We start from the raw sequence: 12,050 nt of genomic DNA on the forward strand, positions 1-12,050 counted from the left end.
TACTACAACAAATACAATTCGAACAACAACCACAAAGGAATTTGTTTTTGCTTGTAACGTTACTGCCAGTTGTATTTGTAAACAAAACAAGGAAATGTCTATACATTATTGGAATTTAAAAAAACTAATAATTTTTCACATTTGGTTGAATATTTTGGAAAACATGAATGAAAATTCGTTACATTTTCTATTTTTATGTTTCCACATCATTCCACTAAATGCATAAATTCTCGCAGAAAGTAGAATTATTGCTGGAAATTCATAGAAAAAGGAGAAGCTGTTTCAATGTTTTGTTTTAGAAATCAAAGAAGCACGTGTTTATTAGGGCTTTTTTTTTAAATTTTAACAAAATACCTCACATATTAACAAACGTTGTATCGCCTCTACAAGCGGGGATTTACTGCGCGGCTTATCGCTCGAACTTGGAGGAGGTTACATATCATTGATATGAAGAAGTCTTTCTGGGAAATGGGTTTTTCCGAATTATATATTTTTTTTTTCTCAAAAAATATATGTCCCTAATGTTCATCGAAGTAGAAATAAATGTATAAAATGTCATATGAAATTTGACACTAACGTTACAACCCAGTTCAGTCAGCTGTGTATTGCTGCTACCTTTTCTTATTCTACCATGGATTTAAACGTACAAAATTATATGTTTTTTATTACTCGGTAATCCGGACAATTCGATAATTCGGACATCGTCGAAACATGTGGTGTCCGGATTATCGAGATTATACTGTACATAAACAGGGGGTAAAAAATAACTCTTGTGCCAGACACTGAAAATATAACATGAAAATTGTTTAACTTTTAGGAGAGAGAGGATGTGAAGAAACTCCCTTTCTCCCTTCTTACCAATGGTAGAACAAACCAGGTAAAGTAAGTACTACAACAAATACAACTCAACAACAACCACATAGGAATTTGTTTTTGTTTGTAACGTTAGTGTCAAAGATAAATGTAAACAAAATAAGGAAATGTCTATAAATTATTGGAATTTAAAAAACTAATATTTTTTTTCACATTTGATTGAATATTTTAGAAAACATAAATGAAAACTCGTTACATTTTCAATTTGGATATTTCCATATCATTCCACCAAAAACATTATTTCTCTCAGAAAGTATAATTCTTGCAAATTTGTATGTTTGAGGTCGCTGGAAATTCATTGAAAAAGGAGAAGCTATTTTAATCTCTTGTTTTTGAAATCAAAAAACACATGTTTATTAGGGCTTTATTTTTTCAAACTTGTCAAAATACCACACCATATTAACAAATGTTCTACCGCCTCTATAAGCGGTGTTTTAGTGTGCGGCACGTCGTTCGGACTTGAAGGAGGTTACATGTCATGTATATGAACAATTCTGTATGGGAAATAGTTTTTTTCCGATGAACTTATTTTTTCTTCAAAAAATATATATCCCTAAAATACATCGAACGTAGAAATAAATATAAAAAATTTCGATTTTGACACTAACATTACAGCCCAGTTCAGTCAACTTGTACGTTTTCTTGTTCTACCATGCTTCATACCCATAACTCAAAACATTTGGTATGTTCCCGTACTGCGAGAATCTACTATTTTTTCCGATAACATAAAGGAAAAAATGATATCGTAGTAACAAATAGTAGCTTCTTGCAGGTTCTGGAACAGAGCTATTTTCATGAAAATTTTCATAGTCTGGCACAAGACTAAAAATCACTTCAGTTATGCTCAAGAATATTATTGCTATATAATGCTCTGTTCCAGAACCTGCAAGAAGCTACTATTTTTTACTACGATAACATTTTTTGCTTTATGTTATCGAAAAAAATAGTAAAAATTAGTAGATTCTTGCAGTACTGGAACAGACCATAAGTGTTCCAAAAATAGCAAAAGTTGTACCCAAAACTTAAGACAGTGAAAACAAAAATCCGATTCTCTTATCATCGACTTGAAAAGTTTGTTTGCTCTGTTCCAGAACCTGCAAGAAGATACTATTTTTTACTACGATAAAATTTTTTCCTTTATGATATCGAAAAAATAGTAAAAATTAGTAGATTCCTGCCGTACTGGAACAGGCCAAAAGAAAAATGTTATCAAATATGAACTATTGCTCTGTTCCAGAACTGCAAGAATCTAGTCATTTTTAAGCATAGTACACACGGTCCAACAAAACTGACAGTCAACGTACTTTTACGGCAATTTTCTGGCAAATAAAAACTTTTTGTTAGCTAAAAATGATTGAAGTACAACATTTAAGGTATAATTTAGTGATTAGGAAAGTAATTATTCAGCTAGACTTTGATATTAACGAAATAGACCTCGATGACTGTCAGTTTTGTTGGACCGTGTGTACTATCCTTTACTATTTTTTCGATAACATAAAGGAACAAATGTTATCGTAGTAAAAAATAGTAGCTTCTTGCAGGTTCTGGAACAGAGCTATTATGTTCTCGGAAAAAATAGTAAAAGTTATTAGATTTTTGCAGTTCTGGAGTTTTCATACTTTTTGTTTGTTGATTTTAAATGAAGTTTTAAACAGAAGACATGCAAACTTAGTTGATATGAAACGGAAAAACATCTATTTTATGTTATATACTATACTTTTCATTCATATTTTCTATTTTTTATTAAAATTGTGATGTTTTCAACACATTTTTCAAGTTTTCTATTTTCTAAAATTAAAGAGAGAGAATTTTGTGTGGAAAATGAAGAATGATGATAATAACACAAGCTTGTTCAGTAAAAGAGAAGTGAGAAGTACTTGCAAGTACTTTTTACTTGCGAAGTTATCGAACAGACCTCACTCCTTTGCATGTACATATCGACGCCTCCAAACAATAGTATGCTAAGTCGACTTAGCATGTTTTCAAGTTCTTTACATTTTTACATTTTACGTCCTTTAACTTAAATTCTGTCAAATTTTGGTAATGATCGGTCAATCCGAACAGAAGTTATAAAGAAATGTTTACTCAGAATAGTAGTGAAGGTCAAAGAAAACTGTAAACTTTGAGAGCTTCTCCTGCAAAACTCACTTTTCAGACTTAGCATACTATTATTTGGAGGTGTCGATATGAACGTCATATGAATCTCATATTCTTACCTAAAACTCGTGTTTTAAGTGGCAGTGTAAATTATGTTTCATTTGCAATGAATTTCAAACTTATCTTTGACACCCTGCAAAATAGAGCTGGCAAACCATCGATATTCCCAACATTCGAATTTTCGATATAATATTTTAAAATATCGATTGCTATCGATATTATCGTTAAGTTGCCAACACCATTACTTTGGAGATGAAAATGGCGGAACTGTCAATGCTTTTCTTGACATTTTGTACAAGTAGTTCTCAGTAATGTAAAGGATAATAAACAATTGCTTTTATTTTATAAAAATATTCAAAAAATACATTTTACTTTTCCGAAAAATGTCTACGTGTGACTACGGGCTTACTTTCTCACTCACACAAAACCGAAAAACAGCGAAATTTCTATTTATTTCAATGAATCTTTTGTTGGGGAGTTTTGTTCCGATAATATCGATAGGCAAAACTATCTATCGATATTCAATTTTTAAAAAACAATCGATTTTATCGATAGTGCCATCGATTTTTTGCCAGCTCTACTGCAAAACCGATTAAATATGAAACTTTCAAGAGTTGGCAACGCGCCTCTCATCGACTATCGCTAGGCGAGTGTAATCGACAATTTGTCATCTCTATGACGTACGCATTGTAAATAGTGTAGATTTTTTATTCACTCGAGTAAAAATAAAATTAATATACAAATTTGTTAAGAATTAAAGGAATTTTCAATACACAGTCGAAATGAATAACCCGACTGTGCCAATGGGTATCCAAAGTACGGCTGGAGCTGTGGCCGTACGCAATGAAAAAGGTACATTTGATTTTTTTAATACACAACCTGACTATTATAGATATAAATATTTCCAGGTGAAATTTCTATGCAAAAGGTAAAAGTGCAGCGTTATATATCAGGAAAACGTCCCGACTATGCAAAGTACAATTCCAGTTCCGAGGAGAGTGATAATGACGACTTCTTAGAACATCGTCGTAGACAACAGTACGAAAAAAGACATCAAAGAGAAGTCAAGGATGAAGGATCTGAGGGCGAAAGTAGAAATAGACGTCATGAAGAGAAACATGAGGAGGAAGACGATGATGAAGATGTCGATGACCCACGTCTCAGACGTTTACGAGCCCGTCCTGTGGAACAAGATGAATTGGAAAGAGAACGTATGGAACGTCATCGTCACATACACGAACCTGAACTACTGGAAGAAAGTGATTCGGAAGAGGACGAGGATGAAGACCAAAAGGCAATGCAAAAAGCCACCAATAAAATCACATTGGCTTCCGAATCAGATTCGGATTCAGATGTAAGTGAAACAGAATTGGAGCAGAGGCGTCTTAAATTACGTCAACGTATGTTACAACAACAAAAAGAAGAGGAAATTCTGCAAAAAGAGGAAGAGAAACAATCAGAATCTTCCGACTCGGAAAGTTCCGAATATGAAGAGGAGACAGAAAGCGAAGAGGACAACGAGCCACGTTTAAAACCGTTGTTTGTGCGTAAAAAAGATCGTGCCACAATACAGGAGAAGGAGCGTGAGGCCCAAAAACAAAAACAATTGGAACTTGAGGCTAAACGTTTGGCCAAAGAAAGAAGACGTAACACATTGCGTTTGGTGGAGGAGAGTGTGAAGAAGGATTTAGAAAAGACAAAGGTATAAGTAGAAAATAGAGAGAACGATGGGAGAAAGTATTTAAATTGTAATTTTCTTAATTTTAGAATGACACCGCCGAGCCACAAATTGAAGATGTTTGTACAGATGATGAAAACGATGAGGTGGAATATGAAGCATGGAAACTGCGTGAACTCAAACGTATGAAACGGGATCGTGAAGAAAGGGAAAAGTAAGTAGCCTTCCAATAATTAAGAAATGACCTGAATGTATTTGGTAAAGGTAAATGTTTTAAAATATGTTGTGGTGACAGCCTCTATGGAGCGCTTTGTTCATTTTGGATCGCAAATACAATGGTCTTTCTAACGCTGTGGTATGCCTACCCCTTTAAAACCCAGAGCGATCTGTTTTTATTTAACTGTAATTATCGCAAAATGTGACCATCCAACACAAAACTTCAATAATCTCAAAAAACCATTTGATCCTGAAACATTTCAGTTTGAGGGCTGATCCATATTTTGCATTAAGCGATACAATAATTAGAATGTCCTCCTTAAACGCTGTATGCCGGAGTTCGAATCCAAGGCCAGACATGTTCAGATTTTCCAACGCTGGTTTAACATTATGTTGATTATTCCAGCCATGTAATACCCTTCCACAAGTACTGTCCCATATCATTCAGTTTAGTTAGAATCGGTATACACTTTTTGGTATATCTATCTCATTTTCCTTTCGGAGATATTTATGTGATGTTGTTTTTTTTTTTTAATTTGAATCCAACAATTTTTAATAATGTAATTCGTGACACATAATATTAAATTAAACTTTGTTCCACATTCAAACGATTCCCTTTTGTTTTTCAGTGCAGAACGCGAAAAGGCCGAAATCGAGCGTATGCGTAATCTTACAGAAGAGGAACGACGACAAGAGCTGCGTGTCAATCCCAAAATCGTTACAAACAAAGCCGTCAAGGGCAAATATAAATTCTTACAGAAATACTATCATCGTGGTGCCTTCTATTTGGATGAAGAAAATGATGTTCTTAAACGTGATTTCGCCCAAGCCACACTCGAAGACCATTTCGACAAGACTATTCTCCCCAAAGTGATGCAAGTGAAAAATTTCGGCCGATGTGGTCGTACCAAATATACGCATTTAGTTGATCAAGATACAACAAAATTCGATTCACCATGGTATGCGGAGACAGCCAACAATCTTAAATTTCACAGTGAACGAGGTGGTGGTATGAAACAAGTTTTTGACAAACCTTCTCTCTCGAAACGTAAAAAACTGGATTAAACCGATCGTGCATCGATTATACAAAATTTGTATAAGATTTTAGATTAAGTTATACGATTTTTTAGTTTATAAATAATATTGATTAAGTTACCTCTTTCTTTTCTTGGAATGAACAAAAAAAATATAAAATCGATACAGATGCCACACTAATAGGAGCACATGTGCTACCAGAATGATGATGAAAAATTGACTAGTGTTTTTTGTTATGGATTTAAGAATTGATTTTGCAAAAATAAAACAAACAAAAAAAACAAATAATAAAACCAGAAAAGAAAAATTCTACCATTAAGTGGTGTATTGATATTGTCGAATTTGATTGATCACTTGAGAGTGTTTGGCTTGTAAATCAAAACTCTCAATTGAGATAATCTACAAAGGTCAATATTAGATTAGCCAAAACAATTGTGTGGGATTTTTGTTAAAGCAGCAGGCATTTGAAGTCAGTTCAATGAAAATCGTGCGGAATAAAGCAGTTTGAACCAGTATCAACATATTGTAGTTCGATGACTTTCTTTTTTTATTTATATCGATATTTATTATTGGAGATATTAAAATAAAATAATAATGTCCGGTTGATGAACATGCTGTGAAATAATAAAAATACTTCTTTCATAGTTGGGTTTCTATAACAGAACTTCAATTCTTGAAGCCCAATGTGAAAATATATTTCCAAAAAAAAAAAAACACTGTAAAAAGTCCGAAGTGACTTTCAACTTAAATTTTACATTGAAGTTTTGCCTGTATACGCTATGAAAATGCAATTTGAAATCCAGTGGATTTCGTATCTTAAAAATGTAAATGAAAAATTATTCTAACATTTAAGGCCCTATATGTTTGTGGTAACGCAACGCAACGGTATCCCTTGATTTAAAAGTACAGATATAAAAAAGTCGTAATATCTCCGAAACAAGAAGAGATAGAGCATTATAAGTACACTTATAGAAAAGTCGTCATATCTCCGAAAATAGAAGAGATAGAGCATTAAAATACACCTATAGAAAAGTCGTGATATCTCCGCAACTAGAAGAGATAGAGCATTAAAAGTACACTTATAGAAAAGTCGTGATATCTCCGAAACTAGAAGAGATAGAGCATTAAAAGTACACTTATAGAAAAGTCGTAATATCTCCTAAACAAGAAGAGATAGAGCATTATAAGTACACTTATAGAAAAGTCGTCATATCTCCGAAAATAGAAGAGGTAGAGCATTAAAATACACCTATAGAAAAGTCGTGATATCTCCGCAACTAGAAGAGATAGAGCATTAAAAGTACACCTATAAAAAAGTCGTGATATCTCCGAAACTTGAAGAGATATAGAATTAAAAGTGCACCTATAAAAAAGTCGTGATATCTCCGAAACCAGAAGAAGTAGAGAATTAAAAGTACACCTATAAAAAAGGTGTGATATCTCCGAAACCAGAAGAGGTAGAGAATTAAAAGTACACCTATAAAAAAGTCGTGATATCTCCGAAACAAGAAGGGATAGAGCATTACAAGTACACCTATAAAAAAGTGATATCTCCGAAACTAAAAGAGATAGAGCATTAAAAGTACACTGATATAAAAGTCGTGATATCTCCGGAACTAGAAGAGATAGAGCATTAAAAGTACACTATAGAAAAGTCGTGATATCTCCGGAACTAGAAGAGATAGAGCATTAAGAGTATACTTATAGAAAAGTCGTGATATCTTCGAAACTAGAAGAGATAGAGCATTAAAAGTACACCTATAAAAAATCGTGATATCTCGGAAACTAGAAGAGATAGGGCATTAAAAGTACACCTATAAAAAAGTCGTGATATCTCCAAACTAGAAGAGATAGAGCATTAAAAGTACGCCTATAAAAAAGTCGTGATATCTCCGAAACTAGAAGAGATAGGGCATTAAAAGTACACATATAAAAAGTCGCGATATCTCCGAGACTAGAAGAGATAGAGCATTAAAAGTACACTTATAGAAAAGTCGTGATATCTCCGAAACTAGAAGAGATGGAGCATTAAAAGTACACTTATAGAAAAGTCGTGATATCTCCGAAACGGTATCTCCCTATTTGCTATATTTTGAAGGTTGTGGCCTCAACATCACACTTAAATGGCTGACATTTTGTATAAAGACTTCTTTGTGGGTATAAAACATTCCACCTGAAATTTCTCGATATAGGTTCACGTCTTCATATAGCGCCCATGGAACGGTACCTCAGGATTTCTGGTATTTTGAAGGTTGTGGCCTCAATATACCTCCCGATTTTTGGTATTTTGAAGGTTGAGGCTGTGGTTATACATTTCTCTATTTTATTGACTTGTCTGAAAAGAATTAGCAACATAGTTCCTCACATAGACGAGTCCAGAGAAACCCCTTGAATGTACCCACTCCTGGCATCAAGTGCATCTAACCGAAGTTTAAGTGTGGTGGAGTGTGTGTGATGTGACAAACCGAGCACATCCTTATTGGTCCTGGGTTTTCCTCCGTGCCGGCATGGACCAAAAGAATCCAAAATAAATACCGCCCTCAACACAGAAAAACGATACAAATACAAACATATGTACACTGAGTACTGAGTTGTAACGCGCTTATCGGAGCACGGGAGTTTTGTGATTCGGTTAATACGGTATAAAAGATTATTCTGGCTATATGTTTCCCGCCATATTACATAATGCCTAGTTTTAAGAGACGCAAACATTTATTTCGATTTATTTTTATTCCAATAACATTAACATTAGTAGGCCATGCCTAAATATTCTCGTGGTACAGGATTCTCAGAGTAGTATTGTTTAAATTTACATGCATACTTGTTGCGCTCGGCAATAAAACCGAACGTATTAAAAGTCTTCGATATGTAAACCAGAACATCCAACACCTTAGCATGGGCCTCCAATTTACGAAACAATTCAATGGCTCGTTCTAAAACCGGCAACGATTTCAAGAGGCGTTTGTGTTGTTGTTCCCGATCTCGTCCCGCCGCCACTAGACAACGAGCAAAAATAAAATCGGTTTTTGCTCGATCATATATCCCTCCGTTAGTGTAAATTGTTTCAACAGAATTTCGTAAAGCTTGTAGCGCCTTTTGTGGTAATCCCATTTGCAATAAGACTTGGCCCATTATTACATCTATCATGGCATGTTCATACTGCATATATGCCGATTCAGCAATGACAGATGCACGCATTAACAAATCTATGGTTTCTGAGGATACCTTGTTTTCGTTTAAACTATTACAAGCTAAAAGCATTAAAACTCGAACTTGCCGCAACGTATCGAGTTCGTTATCTTGCAGAAGATTTTGTAAAATTTTACGAGCTGTGTTGTTGTAACTTTTGGATATGTATACAATAGCTCTTTGTATGTTGCCATCATGTTTGTCCAGCAAATATAGTTGACAGCACCAACGTAAAGCATCTTGCCAACGACCTCGATAGATAGCCTGTTGTATGGATATGTGACATTCGCTGGTCATCCAATCAGCCGCAAAAGGGTGTCTAGGAAATCTGGTACGGGAGTGATATAGTAGTACGGCGCTTAGCTGATGTTCACCCTGTGCATTGAACCACAATGCAAGATTTGCCAATACTTTGCTAACACTTTCTGAATTACTAACATCACCAAAAACCCAGGTTTTCTTGAGATTCAACAACAGCTGTGAGTATAGAGCTGACATTTCGTAACGACCATAGAGAACCCACAGAGTTGAACGTAAAGCCAACGAATCGGAAACGTGTTCTAGCAGAGTATTTTTGTTGTTCAACTCATCACTCTTCAGCAAAAGTTCAAATAAATCCAGCGGCAGAAAACCACATTTAGCACCAAATGCCACCACAAATTCGATGGCCAGCGATAGACTTTGTATGAGTCCAGGATCTTGAATGTCAGGCAGACTCTTCTCAAACGGTCCTATACGGCTACTGTTCAATAAACAATACCACGAATTTGCCAAATCTAGACATCGTTTATCACCACATTCTTGAGCTAACATTATGCACTCTTTGAGAGCATTCAATGCTTCCTTTTTGTGATTAAATGTGGCATGCAATATAGCCAAATTAACACTAAAATACTGAAAACCTTTTTGGTCATTTTGGGTAATCATATTGGGACTGCGATCGAAAGAGCGATGAAGGGCTTCCAGGGCGCCAAATACATCACGCAAACGCAATTGATTCATATAGCCCAAGAAGTAAGCCTTGACGTTTAGTGGATTGTCCTGTATGATTTCATTAAGTTTTGTTTGCATTTCAATTGGAGGTAGGGCGCGCAATTCATTCTTCTCCAATAGATTACATTGTTGGCTGACAAATAATTGCGCCTGTTTGGGAGACCATTTGCTGTGAGGATTTCGATCTTGATGAACAGTCTCGGTATCCAATACAGATTCCTCTATAGTGTTTTCATCATCGTCTGTTATATTGATGGCGGTATTACTTGTAGTCGATGGTAGGCCACAATGTGGTTTACGTGGTCCCAAGGTTAATGATCGAACACCTTTAAATGAGAGTTAATGTTAATTGAGATACAAAAAGCAATTTTTTGCATACTCACCTTTCTCATAGTACAAACATATATTTTTATGTAGTGCCATCATTTCTGGAAAGGATAGTCTTTCCAAAATCACACCAACTCTGCGTATATACAATCCAACCAAACTAAATTGACTAACACCCAACTGTTCAGCCAACATCTTCTCGATATTATCCATTTCGGCAAAATCAAATAACGTCTCAATGCCCAGAGAGAAAACATCGGCCATAACCTTTTCAAAACCTTCCAAATGTACTGGATCGATTTTAAATTTTGGTGAGCACAACAATTGATATAAATCATTATAGGTCATGTCAGGATATTGAATTAATTTAAGTAACAGCATACAAAAATTTCGCCGATACTTGGTGGGATAGAAAAGACCAGTGTCGGTGGCAGCTTTTTTAGCCTAGAGGAAAATATTGGATATGTTATTCTATGGATCATTGATAGGAATATGCAAAAATAAGTTTAATCTAAACAACTTTTTCTATCCTCCTCTCCACTATTTCGGTACTTTAAAATGTGTTTCCATTTGCCACATGTATCAATGCAATGGATCTGAAAGTTCCTTATTTGTATTGCCGACATTGAATTCCTGAATTCCCATACTAACCTTTATGTATTGTTGCACCAGAATTAACACTGAAACTTTGTGCGGAGTAGGCATTTCAATCCTAGACAATGTTGGATTTCGAGGATCCAATGCCTCCAGCTCTTCAAAGTGCATTGTTGCGTTTGAATTCGTTCAATGGAAAGCTGTATCTATCTTTTTTGATGAATTAAAATCAATTGATTTGCACCGGCAAAAAACGTAAACAAAACAAATCAGTAAGACGATAAATTTGGCTATCATATGGTATGTTTCAGTGCTGCAAGAATGCACCAGTTCTTACTATTTTTCGATAACATAAAGGAAAAATTGTTATCGTAGTGAAAATGTGTAGATTCTTGCAGGTTCTGGAACAGGCATATAATTTATTCATATGACATTCCAATGCCTTGTACCAGACATTGAAAATAACACATGAAATTATTTTAGCTTTTGGCGGCCCATATACTCTGGGCATGCAGGACAGCATTTGTACTAGGATTAGTAAATTTTAAAGAATTTGTCAATGTATGTGGGAATACTTCAAGCAGGATAAAAATCAAAATGATTTTGAAAACGAAACCCTTTAAATCGTATGAATTTTGTTTGTTTTGTCTCCACTCGGAGACCTTGCGGTCCATTGTGTTCATCCTGGATATTGAAACTGGTTGAAGATGTGATGGAGATGCAGATGTGTGACGATAGTTATGTATAAATGAAGATTGTAGGTGATGTGGTTGTGAGTGGAGCATAATGGGACTGCTTGTCGTGATTGTAGAATTCCGATGTCCAGCCTATCAGTCTTATTACGGTTGGCGTAGTCGTATCCAAAGTTGCAAGTTGACGTGTCGAAACGACTGATTGGTATTATGAATATATTCGTCCTTAAAAGCTAAAATATCAAATTTTAAAGAATTCTTTTGGTAAAAAAATTAAAAGAATGGTTAGTAGATCA

General features: G+C 34.9%; 2 protein-coding genes across 2 annotated transcripts; one reads left to right on the forward strand and one right to left on the reverse strand.

Annotated features, from left to right (window-relative positions):
* Nucleotides 1-3,654: 3,654 nt before the first annotated feature.
* Mfap1 (Microfibril-associated protein 1) lies at nucleotides 3,655-6,266 on the forward strand. The gene is made up of 4 exons (XM_073980881.1): nucleotides 3,655-3,882; nucleotides 3,939-4,732; nucleotides 4,798-4,922; nucleotides 5,554-6,266. Exons 1-4 carry the CDS (start codon nucleotides 3,813-3,815, stop codon nucleotides 5,987-5,989), a joined length of 1,425 nt encoding a protein of 474 aa, XP_073836982.1. The 5' UTR covers nucleotides 3,655-3,812; the 3' UTR covers nucleotides 5,990-6,266.
* Nucleotides 6,267-8,652: 2,386 nt separating this feature from the next.
* Nucleotides 8,653-11,390, reverse strand: ida (anaphase promoting complex subunit 5 ida). Its single transcript, XM_073987051.1, has 3 exons — nucleotides 11,120-11,390; nucleotides 10,525-10,912; nucleotides 8,653-10,467 (listed from the first exon to the last, which is right to left on the reverse strand). Exons 1-3 carry the CDS (start codon nucleotides 11,231-11,233, stop codon nucleotides 8,708-8,710), a joined length of 2,262 nt encoding a protein of 753 aa, XP_073843152.1. The 5' UTR covers nucleotides 11,234-11,390; the 3' UTR covers nucleotides 8,653-8,707.
* Between the last annotated feature and the right edge of the window lie 660 nt (nucleotides 11,391-12,050).

The sequence above is a fragment of the Musca autumnalis genome, unplaced genomic scaffold (genome assembly GCF_047663935.1).
Source record: "Musca autumnalis isolate F117 unplaced genomic scaffold, ASM4766393v1 scaffold_4, whole genome shotgun sequence".
Taxonomy (NCBI): domain Eukaryota; kingdom Metazoa; phylum Arthropoda; class Insecta; order Diptera; family Muscidae; genus Musca; species Musca autumnalis.